Source organism: Sinocyclocheilus grahami, unplaced genomic scaffold, assembly GCF_001515645.1.
Source record: "Sinocyclocheilus grahami isolate Dianchi unplaced genomic scaffold, SAMN03320097.WGS_v1.1 scaffold475.1, whole genome shotgun sequence".
Classification (NCBI taxonomy): domain Eukaryota; kingdom Metazoa; phylum Chordata; class Actinopteri; order Cypriniformes; family Cyprinidae; genus Sinocyclocheilus; species Sinocyclocheilus grahami.
The window spans coordinates 649,507-668,024 of NW_015505654.1; the positions used below are offsets into that span (position 1 = coordinate 649,507).

Here is an 18,518-nt window from a genome sequence, read left to right on the forward strand (position 1 = left end):
AGTGTGTGTGTGTATATATATATATATATATATATATATATATATATATATATATATATATATTAGTAAGCAATTAATATAAATATAAAATAAAGTATACTAATAAAATATTTGAATGCAATAAATAAAATTCAAAAATAAAACATTTGCTGTAATTTTAGCTTTACCAGGCCATCATTGCAAATGAAAAAACAAACAAACAAACTACAATTTACTTAGTATTACATTTAAATACATTGCAGAGAGAGTAATATGAATATAAGGTGTTTGCATTGGTGTACTGGTACAATTAAACAAAAGTATTTTGAATAGGTGCTGGAGAGGTCACGAGACGTGGTGGACGAGGTCAGTGTCTCCCTCAGGCTGTGGGACACATTTGGAGATCATCACAAAGACAGACGCTTCGCTTATGGCAGGTCAGTTACACAATATGGAGCTGGATTTGAACTCGTAGTGCTCAGTGTCTCATGACATGTGCGTGTTAACCGTTAGGCCATGGCACTAAACCCCTTGATACAAACACACTTGATGTCCCACAATAGAGTTGCTCAGATCAATCTTCCATTTGATTGTTCTGGTATCTCTCCACTCTTGGCTGTGGCATGTGTTGCCCTTCCAAGTTTTGGTTATTGCCCTAATCCTCCCAGCTGGGAAGGTAATGTGCTGTTAGCCTAGCCAAAGAGCACTGCATGGAGGCTCTTATTCTCGGTGCAGTAGAGGATCAGTGGATCAGCAGTGGTGCTTTGGCTCAGGGCAGTGCAGCAGATCACAATAGCCATTGAGCCAAGAAGTATTTGACCATCTAAGTCACACTTCAAATATAGGAATTTTGTAGCATTAAATACACAATATCAAACAATATAGCATTTGCAAACAAATTGTGCTAATTTTTAATAATTTTTTACAGATGTATGAGAACAGTTTCCCACATTTTTCTCAGTCATATTTGGGTTTTTCAGTAAATGCTAATTTGTTTTCTGAGAAAACAAACTGGGACTGAACCTGTGGTCTTTTGTTACCAGCTCAGATCTTTGACCACACAAAGTACCCACATCAGATAAACTACCATTTAAAGGACTGCAGACAGTAAGATTTTTTAATGTTGTTTTTTTTAAACAAAACAAAACAGTCTCTACTCCAGTCCTTCAGAAATCATTCTAATATGCTAATTTGCTGCTTGAGAAGCATTTCTTATTATCATCATTGTTGAAAACAATTTTAGAAATTTGTGGTTTGATGAGCTTTTGATCTTTTGATGAATATAAAGTTCAAATGCACAGCATTTATTTGAAATAAAAATCTTGTGTGACATTATAAATGTCTTTACTGTCACTTTTGATCAATTTATTGCATCCTTGCTGAATAAAAGTAGCCTATTCATTTCTGTCAAAAAAATGTCTTACTGACCCCAAACTTTTGAACAGTAGTGTACTGAGTAGACTAAGGTTTTGATTATATAATTCATCCAATAATTTAACAATATAATAGCATTGTGAATGTGGTGTGTTTTTAGTATGTACTTGTGTAGCAGACAGAGAGAAGGAGAGCAGATGAAATCTGAGTGAATGAATCCACAGGATGTGTGTCTGTGAGATCAGACACGCCAGTGTGTGCACAGTACTGAGGCAGATGCAGTCAGCTGATAAAGCACTATTAATGGTGGTGCCCTGTTATGGAAACATAAAATCAGGTGACCTTCACCGCTGGGGTCTATTACTTAAGCTAAATACACATCCACACAGACACATTTAACATTTCTTGAAAATGTTTATCAAAGCCTAGCTGAGTCTATTAATTATTTGTGAACAAAAATTGGCAAAACACATTGTGAAGTGCAAGTGAAAGGATCCAAACATTTAGAAATTTCTGGCGGAACCATGCCTCAGTGGGGAAGCCCTCCTCCATGGGCTAACACATATTTATACATAAACATATGCAATCATAAATGCATATATACAAAAAAAGTAATTTTGAACAGATTAGTATATCATCGATGGTAAAGTACTATGTTATATCCAACTGATACCATCATTGTACTACGGTTTTTGTTTTGTTTTGTTGTTCTCAGAATGTTTAGGTTGATTTATGTTTAAATATGTATCTGTGATCAAGACTGTGTTTACAGTGTAGTCAAGCAGACACAGTCAGGAGTTTGAACTTAGACATGCTCTACATAGCTCTACAGAACACCACACATACTGATTACATAACACAGTCCTTTATGACCCTCAACACTCGCTTTTACAGCACACGTGGTTATTATTCACTGAGAGATGGTGAATGATTGTGGATAGATCTGTAGATGTGTTAGTCTGTGTGTGTTTTGTATTTTATTTGCCTTATCTCTGACCCATTTCCACATATTCTTGCAAACATTCCCCTGTTTAACATACACATGTGTACACTAATAGAAACAGACACTGGGTTGTTAGCCATTTGCACATATATATTAGTGTGTCTTAGTTTAGTAAAGAGACTTAAGGCCCATTCACATAAAGCATGATAACCATTATAATAAAGATATAATTTTAAAAATTGTTCTAAATTTAAAAGAATATCAGATTCCACATCACAACTAGAGCAACGATATCATTTGAAACACTTTCATAATGTTTTTTTTCCCTAGATGATAAAAACAATGGAATGGGCCTTTAGTCCATCAAGCTCATTTATGGGCAATCCCATTGCAATGTCAACATACCATGCATGTAAAAAATTATGTATTTCCAAAGGAAGTAAACATGTTATGATTGTCAACTTTGGTAATGTTATGTTTTCAGGGAAATTCCTTTGTTTAATCATCACACATGAGGTGTTTGCCAATAATAAAGCAACTTTTTAAAGAAAATCCCTAAATTTTCACTCTTGGGTGTCAATAAGTATTTTCTAAACAGATTATATCTTTAGAAAATATCTTAGAAATGTCTGAGAAACATTGGCTGTCATATTATATCTGTAAACATGCACAGAAGCACTTTCCAGTGTAAATGCATAACTGTGATGAAATCTGCTAGACCAAGTCTGTTTACATTACAACAACAATGCGGTGCTCCATTAGTCATTCTTGTGTATGCTGGTGTCACATGATGAGCTTATGAGTGCAGCTGTGAAATATGACATGGTCGGACAACTCGCTATTATTAGACCAGTGCTGGTTAGAGTCAGACGAGATGCTTTAATGACTTGCATAACACCTTGCGTGCTCACACATTCACAGGAAGAGAACACACTGATTAATACACACACAATTCTTTATGAAGTTTGTTCATGCCTCTGGAAAAATGGTCTTACAGCGATTTTCATTTCACAAAAGACTATGATTAGTGAGCTTGATTATGATTAGTGAGCTGTGATCTTTGAATCTATTCAAAAATCCCATTATGACTGAATGTAAAAGACGTAACTAAAATAATGGTAAATAAATATGACTTTGGTGTACAGTAGTGCCATAAGTAACACTTGTGTATGGAAAAAAATAATATGTCTGGTCTTATGACATTTTGAAAGCAAAGAAAAGACTTAGTAGCTCACAGTATTTTTGTTTGTTGCATTTCACAGTTTTTATTCCAATAACAGTGATTCACTGTCCATTTTAAAGCCTCTGTGTAGGATGATTAGTGTCCAGGGTTTGCCAATTTCCTGCCTATTACATGATTTCTTCGGATGTATTCTCTTAAAATAAACCGATTTCTTTCTCTTTGTGTGTTTAGATCAGATGTAGTAGTGCTGTGCTTCTCTTTGGCCAATCCGAACTCCCTGCGCCATGTCCGCACCATGTGGTTCCCTGAGATTAAGCACTTCTGCCCCCGCACCCCGATCATCCTGGTGGGCTGCCAGCTGGACCTTCGCTATGCTGATCTGGATGCTGTTAACCGGGCTCGCCGGCCTCTGGCCAAGTACGGACCACATCCTACACCCACTCATATCCCATATTCTGTTGTTAAACTTCAGTATGAAAAGTGTTCAGGAGCTTCCGTTTAGAGAGGGTTATTGTATGCCTTTATACATTTGTAGTCAGTTATGCATTTTCTGCACTTGCCTTTGAGGGCTTGTAACCTCCTTTAATATATAAAGATTAAAAAAAAATTCTGTGAATTGTTTTTATTTTGAGGTGAAAAGGTAAAGTTGGACCCACCGAATTGGGACAAAAGTCTCCCAGTGGCATGTTGTTGCTGCTGTTTTTATAGTTTGTTAAATAATTATTGAAATTTGAAAGAATGAGACTTTTGAATGGTAGTGTATATATTTTGCCTGGCTTTAACAATGCTTCTGCTTTTCTTTAACCCTCTCCTCCTAGAACCATCAAACCCACAGACATCCTTCCCCCAGAACGAGGCCACGAGGTTGCTAAGGAACTTGGCATTCCATACTACGAAACAAGTATTGTCGCTCAGTTCGGTGTAAAGGATGTGTTTGACAATGCTATCCGTGCTGCACTCATCTCCCGACGCCACCTTCAGTTCTGGAAGTCCCATCTAAAAAAGGTTCAGCGTCCCCTACTCCAGGCACCGTTCCTCCCTCCCAGACCACCACGACCTATGGTGGGCATCCCTGATCCTCCTCCCATGGATGGAGAAGGTCCAGACTCTCTTTTCTGCCAGCCATTGTGTGCAGATGTTCTGTTTCTACTCCAGGCTGGGACCACTTGTGTCTTTGCCCATAAGGTGTACCTGGCCACTTCCTGCTCAAAGTTCTATGACCTTTTCACTATGGATCTTGGATCGGTAGGGATGGAGAAAGAGGGTGAGGAAAGCTCAGAGGGGAGTGAAGAAGAGGAGCAGAGCCGAAGAGGAGCCAAAGAACAGGCTGGGCGTACCAAGAGCCTGGACATTGATAAGGAGGGTGAAGGGGGCACCAGGGGTTCCAATAGGCTGCTCATGTTGCAGCAGGGCTCACTGAGGACTTCACAGAGCGATAACGCTCTGCCTGCCAGTGGCCAATGCTCTATGGGACCCCTGGGAGCAGGCCGTGCTCTTTTGGGATGGGGGCGTGGTTTCTTGGGGGTGTACTTGGAAATCGTGGATGACCCTGTGACAGGTCGGCCGAGACTCATGACAGTTGTGTCAATGGATGATCTCATTCAGAAAGGGCCTTTCCAGGTAAGAACAAACTTAAGTGACACAATCTATAGCAATATATAGTATGTTTTATAAGAATCTCACTTGATATATCTATGAAATATCAATGGCAGTGTCATTATCTGTTATCCCTTCTCTCTGCTTTTTCAGGCAGTGCTGCAGTACCTTTATACGGGTCACCTGGATGAGACACGTGGGGACCTGATGCAGGTGGCCACCATCGCTGAGCTTCTGGAGGTCTTTGACCTGCGTATGATGGTGGCCAATGTGCTGAACCGTGAGAGCTTCATGAACCAGGAGATCACCAAAGCCTTCCATGTGCGTCGTGCCAACCGCATCAAAGAGTGCCTGAGCAAGGGCACCTTTGCTGGTAGGCAATCTGAAATCAGGGTCAAACATTACATATTACATATATCTACTGTATGTGAAGAAGCATTAATGAAGGATCTATCTGTCTATCTATATTGTAATATTGTCAATGCTAGATTAAATTCATACTTGACAGAGTCAAACAAAAACTTTTTTAACAACCAGAACACAATGCATACAAGGAAACTCGGTTCATATCATTTTGTGTCCCAAATGTCCTGGCAAATTTTAATTATTGTATCCTGATAAATTATCCTGCTCAATGTTCTATCCTTTTACACTGAGAAACTGAATCAAACCTTTTCTCCAATAATAATAACCTTTAACAAGCAACTTAAAAACTGCTGTTGATGAGAGAATGATAAACAATAAATGGACAGTTCTCATTGATTTTTTTGACTAGTTAACTGTCCTAATTTGTATAGTGCAGATTCCTCAGGACGTTCTGGTGTTATTGGGTAGCTAATTCCCATTACTTGTCAGCGTGTCACATTCAAAAAGTTTTCTTAGTGACACCATTAACTTGAGTCTCATAAGTTCTATTTTCAATTCAGTGGAATTGGAATAGAATAGTTCATACTCTAGAACAGTCAGTTTACACAATTTGTTTTTCCTTTCCTTCATTCAGTCTCTTTGTTTTTTTAAGGAAATACCAAGTGGAGTGCTTTATAATATCACTTCATTGGTGTTAGTGAATATTTGCATATTGTGTTTGCTTTTCTGCTTTGTGGTTTTCTGTCGCGTACTCTCTGTTGTTGTCACGTCTTGCGTGTTGTTTGCATGTTTGTCATAATTAACCTTTTTCAACACTCCTGTACTCTCCACTTACACCTGTTTATTTCATTGCTTCATCTGCAATTGTCATAATCTCATTACACAACCATGAAGGTGCTTCTCTCGTGTTTGAAAACCAGAATGTTTTTCATCTCCATTGTGGCCTGAAGACTACTTGTACATTCCCTATGGGTATGCAGAAGTTTATCAACTGGATCATTAGAGATCTATTTGCTTCCCCCCGTAGAGTTGAAATCTGCATTGAATTTAATTAGGTGCTTTTTTCACATCATGCCATCCTGATACCCACAGTATACTGCTAAAAAAACCTATTCAACATCATTTATTGTTTAACATAATTAGTGAGCCACAGTGAACACGTGGAGTCATCCAGGTCAGTCTTTAAAGGATTTGCTGCTAAAATAAATTTGCCCCCTATATGGTCCCAGTCTGGCCCTCCCTTCACATTTTTCTTCTTATCCTTAGCCTTGTCAATCTGTCTATTTATTATTGGTCTGTGTGTCTATCTGTCTCTTCGTCTGTCTCTTTGTGTTCGTCCGTCCACCTGTCTCCCCCTCTGTAGCCTCGACTCTGTGACACACGCCGAGATGTGTGATCTTTTCCTCCCGGTTTTAGATGTGGTGTTTAGATTGGACGACCGATATCTGCCAGCCCATAAGCCACTGCTCATCTCAAGCTGTGATTGGATGGCAGCCATGTTTCGTGGATTCTTCATGGAGAGCTACATTGAAGAGGTGAGCAAGAGCATAGGTCTGTCTGTCTGTCTGTCTGTCTGTCTGTCTGTCTGTCTATCTATCTATCTATCTATCTATCTATCTATCTATCTATAGCGATGCATATATCTTCCAAACCAAGCATATTTCTATTGGTTCTGTTCTCTTAGTATCGACTAGGTACCAAATTTTATGGCAGACTACATTTGACATCAGTAGTCTATGTCATTTGGGTTTGACATCATGTTAGAGTTATTTTAATATATTAATATATTCATATATTTTCCTGTACAAGGTAGATCAAGTAGGTTATTTTTTCAGTGTGTATTTTTCTTATTTCATTACCATGATATGCGACGCAGCAGTCAATATATGATATATGCAAAATTTCACCTAAACTTATTTATGGAACCACAAAGTAATGATTAGTCTCAGTCACCTTGATCCTTCCTACCCTGAAGCTCTGACAGATCCAACTAAAAAAGTGGCACAGGTAGTTAAAAACTAGGCCACCTCTATGACAGCCTGACCCACATTGATGCAGCTGCGACAGGAGGCCATCTCATCCATATGGATGAATTTACAGCCACACAGGACTAAACAGGGCTCTAAGGGGAGCACTCCAGGCAGACTGATGCCAGCGGGAACACATGCTGTGATATATCTGCTTTGTGTCTGTGCTCCCATATTCAAGAGAGGCAAGCTAGAAGGGGTCTAGAAAGATTTATTTGTAGTGATTGAGGTTGTAGAACAAATTTAGGATTTGGTCTAGTTAATTTTTTTTTCAGTCTGTATTTTTCTTATTTCATTGCCGTGAAATGCAACGCTGCAGTCGATATGATCCATGAACTACTGTGTGTTTAGATTATGCACATGCTCATACTAAAACACACTCATGCCTTTGTGTGTAGGTTTTGGTGTATTACTTAGTTTGCAGTGACAGGAAGTGTGTTAGACTGGGCACTTCTTCTAGTCATTTCCTCAGCACCATCATGCTAATGTGAACAGGAAGTTTTTCTGTGTAAACTTTTAGATTATTGGGCTCAAAGGGGTAATTTTCAACATTATTCAAATTGATTTCATATTAAATAACTACATGATAACCATTCCACCCAGTTTTTGATTAAGTTACACTTGTTTTCTATGGAATTATTCTAGCATATCACAGTTTCTGCTTGGCACAAATTTAGCTCATGTATTTTTCATCCAAAACTATTAAGTCGGGTGTCAAAGGTAAGGTTTCGCTGTATTCCTTTCTGAGGCCCATCTCACCCGCACATAACTCTATCCAGGTCTATCCCATGCACGCTCTCTGATTTCCTTTGGCTACCGGCTGTCAGCTCAAGTTCTAGACAGACAAGCTCCCTAAGGGCAGGAACTCGGGACCAAGCTGACCAACATCAGAGGTAGAGAGACAACTGGCTGGGTTATAGGTGTCCAGGTCTGCTGGTGAACAGGATCGCCCTGTATTACATTACAAGCATTACAGGGAGCTAGATTTACAGCACAAGTACAAACTGATGTGGGAAATAGGATGCTGGCTGTTTTTCTATTCTGACAGCATCGGCTGAGAGTATGTCACATAGAGATCAACACAAGGTGGCCAGAGACAAGTAAACTTGGTTCTGCTTTGACAAGCTTGACATGCTCTTTGATCAAGTGTTGAATTTTAAGGAGTATAATAGTATAATAGGGTTTGATTTTATTAAAGGAATGCTCCACCCAAAAATAAAAATTCTCTTACCATCATGCTGTCCCATATGTCTTTCATTACATACATGTCTTTCTTTTTTAAGATGAACACAAACAGAGATTTTCAGAAAAATAATCCACCTTTTTGAGTCTATATAATGCAAGTGGATGGGACCCTCAAAGCTGACACTTCACAAACCACACAGAACAAATGGAACGGTAGTCCATAAGACCCCAGTTGATGAATCGATGTCTTCTGAAGTGTAACTATATTTTTGTGTGACACCATGGAAGCACAGAGGACCGTCACTACTTGAACAAATTTAGCACTGTGCTTACATCACACGTACATAAGACAGTTGGCCAGAAGTGATAGTTTATAGAGGTGTGTAAGTTGAAAATATTAGTATTTTTTCCACACACAACTGAGGTCTTACGGTTTACTTTCATGTTTGTTTTGCACATTTTTTAAAGTGTCAACTTTGAGGATCCAGTCCACTTAAGGTTATATGGACTCAGAGTGACTTATATGGACTTTATTTTTGTGTTTATTTGAAAAAGAAATCCATGTACATCTTAGACAACATGAGGGTGAGTAAATGATGAGAGATTTTTCATTTTTGGGTATTTTGAGTATCACTTTAATGTCTGTTTTGGTTGACACTGAAATAACGTATATGTTCATTAGTTAGTACAGTAACAATCTTAGAGGCACTGTTATTACTGATACAGGATACTGTTACAGGATAGGGCTGTGCCTTTACACCTCGTACCTCAGATACTTTGTTTAGTTTTGATTATCATGTCTATCGTGCTAAAATCATGCGTTCCCTTTCGAGCATTCACTCTACGTTGTGAAGCATTCACAGTGGGAACTCCTCCCCTTCCCTGAAAATCCTTACACTAATACAATAAACTGGCCAATTGTTGTTAATTATGCAAATCACATTCAAATACTGACAAGCCTGCAGGCCAGTCCTTTGGCTGACGAAAAGGACTGGCCAACACATCCCCCCTCCCCCGGCCTTTGCGGACGTCGTTTAATTTGGAAACCCTGAGCAAGACGAAGACTTCATGTCTCAGCATCAGAAAAGGGTTCGCCCCAACACTGAGGGCCCCCAGACCTCCAGGAGGATTTCGCCAGGGTCCTCGCGAAAGCTGTTAAGGAACTCGACCTCAACTGGGATGCTCCAGAGGAACCTGCCAGGAGTATGCTTGACTTCACGCTGATGGCAACAAAGTGCTCTGCTCAAGCCATCGGTCGTTCCATGGAGTTCATGTTAGTCCTTCACAGGCACCTATGGCTGACCCTATCTGACCTGAAGGAATCTGACCATAAGGCGCTCCTCAACACTCTGATCACTCCCTCTTGTCTCTATGGTGACACTGTGGAGTCGGTTATCGAGCACTTCTCTGAGGCGCAAAAGCGCATGAAGGTGATGAGTCACCTGATGCCCCTGCGCGCGTTCCATCCACTGTTAAGATCACACTCCTCTTCTGCAACCCACGTCCTCCGTGGCTCCTTGACATGAGCCGGATGTTTGCCGCAAGCAGTGGACGGTACCCGGGAAAAGGTGTCACGGACAGAGGAGGAGCCCCCACCGTGACAGCAGACCTCCCAGTGTTGTCCGACCACAAACTGTTTCCCCACCAGTGCATTTAGTTTCACCGCGGCAGGACGCCAGTCTACGAACATCGCTGCCAGCGATAGTGCCCAGAGAGACTCGGCCGCTATGTCAGTTCCTAGATGCGTGGATAGCTATACCAGGCATTTCGCGCTGGGTGCTGAGCATGATAGCATGATCTATAGCATATCTGGGTGTGTGTTTCGACTCTCTATAGAGTGCATAACGACCATTTCATCAGCTCTGCACTGCTTCAGAATGGACCGTCTGTTCCCTTGAGGGAATTTCAGAGGCTTCTGGGACTTATGGTGTTGGCCTCATCAGTTTGCCATCTGGGTCTTCTGCACATGCGGCTGAAAACTTGAGTTCCATGGAGAGCATGGACCACAGGTCATATGCACATCATAGTCACACACAGCTGCGTCAGCGCTCTGAGACCGTGGCACGACCCAGAAATGTTCAGCCGAGGGGTTCTCCTGGGACTGGTGACAGCACACACTGTGGTTACAACAGATACGTCGACCTCAAGCTGGGGAGCAGTATGCGAGGGCGTACCGACTTCAGGCTTGTGGTTAGAGTCTCAGAGCAGGTGGCGCATAAACCGCTTGGAACTGAAAGCAGTGTCCTTAGCCCTAGTGACTTTTCTGGCACAGCTGGAACAGCAACATGTGCTGATTCACACCAACAATATGTCTGTGGTTTCGTACATAAATCGCAGAGGCGGCGTGCACTCCAGAGCCCTTTTCAAGCAGACTGTTCCAATTCTTCTATTATGGGCGGATCGTCATCTACTCTCCATCAGAGCGGGGCATATCCCCGGTCTCCTAAACCACGGAGCGGACATGCTTTCGAGGAACCGAATGCCTCATGGGGAGAGGAGGCTGCCTCCTAGTCTGGTTCGGATGATTTGGGATCACTTCTGGAGGGCAGAGGTGGATCTATTCGAGACAAGCTTGAACACACACTGACTGCTGTTCTTTTTGCTGTCTCACTCCCCGCTGATGGGAGACACTCTTACGTCACGCTTATCGAGAGCCAGACTTAATGCGTTCCCTCCGGTGAAGATTTTGCCTCTGGTGCTATGCAAAATCAGGGAAGAGAGAGCATCAGTGATCCTGTTTCAGTGATCCATCCGAACTGGCCGAATCAACCTTGGTTTCCGGACCTCAGGGAGATGCTGGTGGCTCCACCTTGGCAAATCCCCCGCAGGAGGGACCTGCTGTCTCAAGCGAACGGCTCGATATGACACCTGAGCCCGGAGCTGTGAAGCCTTCATGTGTGGCTTCTTCGGGTGCTTGACACGCTCACTGAATCTTGAGATTGAGATATCGACCCGTCAAGCTGTCCCATGTTGGACGTTTTATGTTTTCTGCAGCACAGGCTAGATAACGCGAGTCTACCATCAATGCTAAAGGTTTACGTGGCCGCTATTGATTCGCAATCGATTGGGCGGCACATGCTGGTGGTCAGATTTCTCAGGGGAGCAAGTATATTACTTCCCCCATGCCCACCATTAGTGCTGCCATGGGACCTAGCACTGGTTCTGAAAGCTCTCTCTTTACCCCCCTTTCGAGCCCTTGGCATCTGTTGCTATGAGGGAGCTCTCCCTCAAAACTACTTTGCTTCTTGCCCTTGCTTTGGCTAAGCGCTAAGCTACGTGCCTAAATCTCTTTCTACCCCCTTTAAAGTGCAGGTCATTTCTTTGACCGCTTTGTCTTCCGAGCCACCGACCTTGCGTGACCCAGAGGCTCAGAGCTCCGTTTGCCCTGTCAGGGCTTTAAGGATTAATATCGACCACTCTGCCATCTTTCGACAGTCTGACCAGTTATCCATGTGCTACAGTGGCTGTACTAAGGGATGAGCAGTATCTAAGCAGAGGGTTTTTCACTGGATAGTGGACGCTATCATGTCGGCTTATGCAAGCCAGGGACAGGAAAGGCCCTATCAACATCATAGCCCATATGATGAGGGCTATTGCCTCTTTATGGGCCTGGTCTAAAAGCACATCTATTCGGGATATATGCTTTGCAGCCAGCTGGTCCTCACAGAATACTTTCACCAGGGTTTACAAGTTAGATGTCTCGTCCTTGGCGTCTCAAGTGTTTCGGTGAGTGACTAACCTCACTTACTCTTCTAGTTTATTGCTATGCTGCAATTCAGGACACAGTTTGTTACCGCTTATAACTGTTGACACTATGTAGGCCTATGTACATTTTTATATGTGCTTTTTGTTATGTTGCATGGGGCTACCTTGCTTACTGTTGTTGTGTCTACCCTGTATTCAGTGCAACCACTCTTTTATTTTGGCCAGATATGCTAATTTGGTATACCTGAGTTAAGACATTCATTGGTCTAGTTCTGCATATCAACTGCGGGCTTTCCTAGCGGCATTGCTATTTGTTGGTAATTGTATGTTGTTCTACCCCATGCTTGGTGTGGTCTTAGCCCTTGGTTCAGGCTGATCATCTCTGCTCTTATGGTGAGATTGTATACTGTTGAGTGAACGCTCGAAAGGGAACATCTCTGGTTACTGTCGTAACCTCGGTTCCCTGAGAGCGGTAATGAGACATTGTGAAGGTCGCCGTGATCGCTGCTCGATCAGTAGTGTAAGTGTTCAGTCTTAGATTCTGAGGCAATTGTCTAAATATGGGGAGGAGTTCCCACTGTGAATGCTTTGCAATGTCACGTTCCCGCTTTCAGGAAACCGAGGTTACGACAGTAACCAAAGACGTTTTAAAGCCATATCAGTTTAAACTTCAGATATCTGGTTTTCTGAGTGCACACATCTGAAGCACACACACAGAAAGCAGCTTTCACACGGCATGTGAGTATTAAACTAAGTTCTCTTTCATGTCTTATTGTGCTTAAACTGTCAAATACACACAAGTTTGTTAAAAACACACATAAGTTCCAAAAACCCAGTCGGTTATGTCTTTGAAGGTAAACAGCTGGGAAAGAAATTGCATGTTTATGTTAGATCTGTGTATTGAGTGACAGCAGTATTGAGTGACAGCAGCGTAGTATACAGTACCTATTCTGCTGTCTATGCTGTTAATATGACCCTAACAATAAAATAAAAACAGAAAATCACTCACTGCTCTGGACTGAATAACTTCTATAGCTTTAATAAGAAGACATTTCTTACTTGAATGCTGTTTTTTAAATGCTCCAGCTTGAAGCTAAGCATGGCGAATTGTGTGCGACTCATTCAGGGCGGGGTCTCTGCTAATATAGCAGTGTCTGTCAACAGTCGTGGGCGGGGCCTTTAAAATGTGAGGTCACTTTTTACAGATTCTGCAAACGGCTTGTTCTGAGACACTGCTTATGATTTATGGGGATTAAAAAAAGGAGCGGGTGGATTTTTATTATTATAGGGGTGGTTGTGTACACACACTACCAACACACATTTATGTTCAAACAACATGTAAAAGTGAATTTTGCATAATAAGTGCCCTTTAATGCAAGAAGTTTTAGTGTTTTCAGTAGGAATCTTAGTAGGACTTCATAAGGAGGGAGAGATTGGTTCTTTGGTTGTCAACTCATTGCAACCAAGATTAAAAAACTAAACAAAAAAACTGTTTTCAGTGTAGTGACTGGTTGTAGTGAACACTCTACTATTTTTAGAATGAGGTTGTGAATAGAGTGAGCCCTTGTCACTGTCTATGCGGTAGTCGGCACAGAAGGTGTTGTATAACCAGATATAAAGGCCTTGCAAGACCTCAGGGTAGCAAATATTTATAAAGTGTCATTCAGTTGAGTAAAGCTGATCGTGTATAGCTGCACATTATTGTTGCCTCAGTTTGTGACGCACAGAGTCAAGAGTTGTCCTTGATTGATCTACCACATGTAAGCTTTACTATTCTAGTCCTGTGCAGAAATATCTCTTTTTGAGGTTAGGCAGCATATGCTTATTACTGAAGACAACTTTAAAAATCCAAAATACATCTACACTGCTTTTGTGTCTAAATTTTATTTATAGGTCTTTTAATGTTGTACGTTTACATCACATGAAACTCAATGTAAGTACACTTCAGAAAGTCTGGTCTTTCTCTGTTGTTTTGAACATGCTGCTTTTTAAGGCAGGAAGTGTCTGAACATACGAGAGACGCTCAGGTGTCAGAATTCTTTTCAGCAACATCATATTTCTGAGTGTGATTAGCGCAAGACTGAGCGGAAGCTCAAATGTGAGAAGCTGTCACATTTTCCCTGTGAGACAAAGATGAAGTGAAAATGGAGACAATGAAGGCGGTTGTTGTTGAGAAAGAGTCTGGTTGCTTTTGATAAGTGACCACTTTCTCCGTAGCACACATTGCCTTGGATATTGACCCCATTTTCTTCTCACGGTCATTGCATTGTTTTTCTCAGTTCTTCTTCAAAGGAACAACAAATTAACACTGAATATTAATATCTCCATTTAACTGAAATTCCAGGTCAATTAAAATAAAACATTAAAAACTAGTGGAATAAGGTATCACAACATTGTAAGGTAAAGTATGAAAATGGATATTTTGCGATTTGTTAAAGGTTACATTTAATGGTGCATTCAGTAGTTCTTTAGCTAGTATGAGCATTGCTGTCCTTCATATACTTACTGATACCTCAGTGGTGTTAGACGCTGCAATGTCACCTACACCGCTCAGTCTTGCGCTATGCCACAGCCATATCACCCTGCAGCCCAAGACTGGTTGCACACTGAAGCTAAGCAGGGTTGAGCCTGGTCCATACCTGAATGGGAGACCATCTGGGAAAACTAGGTTTCTGCTGGAAGAGGTGTTAGTGAGACCAGCGGGCGGAGCGGGGCGGGGCGGGGGCTCTGTGGTCTGTGTGGGTCCTAACGCCTCAGTATAGTGATGCAGACACTACACTGTAAAAAGCACCGTCCTTCGGATGAGACGTTAAACCGAGGTCCTGACTCTCTCTGGTCATTAAAAATCACATGGCACTTCTCGTAAAGAGTAGGGGTGTATCCCTGGTGTCCTGGCCAAATTCCCTCCTCTGACCCTTGTCAATCATGGCCTCCTAATAATCCCCATTCACTGAATTGGCTCTATCACTCTCTCTCCTCTCCACCTGTAGCTGGTGTGTGGTGAGCGCACCGGTGCCGTTGTGCTGTGGCTGCCATCGCATCATCCAAGTGGATGCTGCACACTGGTGGTTGTTGAGGAGAGATCCCCCTCAAATGATTGTAAAGTGCTTTGAGCAGGGAAGTAGGGGTGCTGAGGGGGCTGAAGCATCCCCTATTTTCACATGGTTGCAAATGCAATGCCAAGTTTGTTCATTTAAATGTATTCAGTTTTAGCATTTAATAATTTATTTGTAATGATCTCTGAAATGTAAATTGTAAGTGGGCTATAATAAACCCATAGTTATCTTTATAAACATGATTCATTTTACTTGTGATGTTTTCTATATGAGATGATTAACCTAATCCTCATGAACACGTGATGCTAGCGCGTGGTATCAGACATGAACTGTACAGAATGCGAACAAGATTAACTTTAATACAAGGAGATAATGGCGCAAAAGCGAATTTCAGATTTTTTTAAATGCCCATCCCATCAAAAACTTTCCAAAAATCGGCACCCAAACAACACCAGCCCCAGCACGAGCACCGACGTAAGTGAACCAGTGAGTGTGAGGATTCTCTCTGACATGTAGTGAAACATTGTGGGTCACATCATTTCAACACGGGCAAATATATTCAGGGGGCAGCCCACACCATATATAATTTTTTTTTTAAATATCGAAAACTAGTACTGGCTTCATCTCATGTGATTGTACACCATTCAGATGACGCTTCATTAAAAAAAACACTTAATGTGTATTTCTTAATGTGTCTTTTTTTTTTTATATAGCACCAATGTATTGAATGCTTATTAAACAGTCTTAATATATAATTATATATTGTTTTAATGTCAAATGATCTTGATGTATTGTATCTCCCTCTACTTGTGTCTGCTAAATCTAGTGTTTAGAGGATTGAGACAAACACAATTTCCATTCACTCAACAGCACTATTGTTATCTTTGGGTTTTAACAGGAAGTTACCTACTGTGTCCCCTCTGCGTCTTTTAAGTCTGCCTTTTAGCCATAATGAGCGGTCATATTCACACTGACATTCTTTTAATTGGCTTTGAGACAGACAGGTGAAGGGCACCGCTAGGCTTCTGAAGTACCGCTGAGTGTCATCTTGCCACCCCACTCCCCCAATGTGTACCATCTCTGACCTATAGAATCTGTGTCAGCTTGCGGCCCTTGTTCCCACAAACACCTACTCATGTGGCAGAAGCCAAGCCATACATATTTTGTTGTGATAGTTTTTGTGGTTTGATGCAGTTCAAATCAGTTTAACCCATGACTCACTAAGCTAGAAGCAGAAGTTTGGTCCAGTTTAAGGTAAGTGGAATGTCTAGTCATTCCTGAATTAGATGTATGTGATCAATATTATTTGAGGCATTGTAAAGAATGCTTGAGCCACATTTATATTGCCCGTGATGGTGCCCGTGAGACACCAGTGCTAGTGGTCTCCAGGGGGCAAGCATTCAGCCCTCGAACAGGGTAACGCTAGAGGCAATTAAATCCACTGCATCCTGTCCTAATTCACAGAGGAAAAACTGCTTAGTCTGAGCATGGCGACAGCATAAGGAGAAGGTTGCCATGGATTGATTTACAGACTCTGCACTTTCCTCATTGTGTCCCTGCTGAAAGCTCTCCCCTAATTCCTTGGCCATTCCTTGGAACTGAAAGAATAAGCAGGCTTTTGTTTACTCTCTACCCTCCAGCCAAAGCAGAGTCAAAACAACAACTCTTCTACCTTTAAGCTTGGGTTTATGTGATTTTGGTTATAAATGGTGTTGGATGTGGGCAAAATATGTCATGTGGCCTCCAGGGATCTCACAGTGTCATGTATGCTCCTAAATTCACCATGATGGTACAATTGCGCTAAAATTGCTACTTTTTGCGAAGGATGAGAAAAGTGGGTTGTATTTGTGAAATGCACTACTGTTCAAAAGTTTGGGGTCAGTAAGGTTTTTTTTTTAATGTTTTTGAAAGAAGCCTCTTATGCTCACCAAAAAGAAGCTAATATTATGAAATATTATTACAGTTTAAAATAACTGTTTTCTATTTTAATATATTTTCAAATGTAATTTATTTCTCTGATGGCAAAGCTGACTTTTCAGCAGCCATTACTCAAGTCTTCAGTGTCACATGATCCAGAAATCATTATAATATGCTGATTTGGTGCTTAAGAAACATTTCTTGTGATTATCAAATTTGAAAATAGTTGTGGTGCTTAAAGGGGTCATATGATGCGATTTCAAGTTTTCCTTTCTCTTTGAAGTGTTACAAGCTCTTGGTGCATAAAGAAGATCTGTAAAGTTGCAAAGACTAAAGTCTCAAATCCAAAGAGATATTCTTTATATGATGCACTGGGTCAGCTGGCCAATCAGAGCAGACTTCTTCTTCTGAAACCAAATTTTAAAATGTATCTTCTCCTAGACTTTTAAAGCTACAACCACAAACTCGGGTCAGACCTTCAGACTGGTCTGACTCGGGTTGCTATATATTTTCTAACTGATCCGGCTTACAGTTTTAATTAACCAGACTATCAAAACCACCTAAAATCCCATAGACTTTTATTGAGGGTGTGAAAACTTTTATACAATAAGAATTATGGTGTATTTAAGCTGTCTATTGCTATAGCAAAGCTTAACAACTCCCTACTGAAAAAACAGCTAAAACCAGCCTAAACTGATTGACTGCTTTGGCTTGTCTCCCAAGCTGGTTTTAAAGTGGTTTTGGCCATTTTTTTTTAGCAGGCCAGGTTGATCTTAGCTGTTTTTTAGCTGTTTTTTTTTTTACTGAATCAACTGGGTTTAGCTGGATTAGCATAGAAACATGCTAACAAAATGCTAGAAACAGGCCAACAAAATGCTAGTAACTTGCTAATCATGTTAACAACATGCTAGTAACATGCTATTCATGCTAGAAGCGTGCTAGCAACTTGTTAAACATGCTAGAAAAATGCTAGCATCATGCTAGAATCATGGTGGTAACATGCTAATCATGCTAGAATCATGCTAGCAACATGCTAGTAAACTTGCTAATCATGCTAACAAAATGTTAACACCATGCTAATAACATGCGAATCATGTTATCATCATGCTAGTAACATCCTAATCATGTTAACAACATGCTAGTAACTTGCTAATCATGCTAGAACCATGTTAGCAACTTGATAAACA

General features: G+C 41.1%; 1 protein-coding gene across 2 annotated transcripts in view; it reads left to right on the top strand.

Moving 5' to 3' along the window:
• LOC107553600 (rho-related BTB domain-containing protein 2-like) overlaps positions 1-18,518 on the top strand; it is a 62,614-nt gene that overhangs the window by 36,287 nt on the left and 7,809 nt on the right. For both annotated transcript variants that reach the window (XM_016235885.1, XM_016235884.1), the window contains exons 3-7: positions 313-416; positions 3,711-3,896; positions 4,298-5,099; positions 5,229-5,448; positions 6,858-6,976. In XM_016235885.1, coding sequence (XP_016091371.1) covers positions 313-416; positions 3,711-3,896; positions 4,298-5,099; positions 5,229-5,448; positions 6,858-6,976 — 1,431 coding nt within the window. The remainder of the gene's footprint in view (positions 1-312; positions 417-3,710; positions 3,897-4,297; positions 5,100-5,228; positions 5,449-6,857; positions 6,977-18,518) is intronic.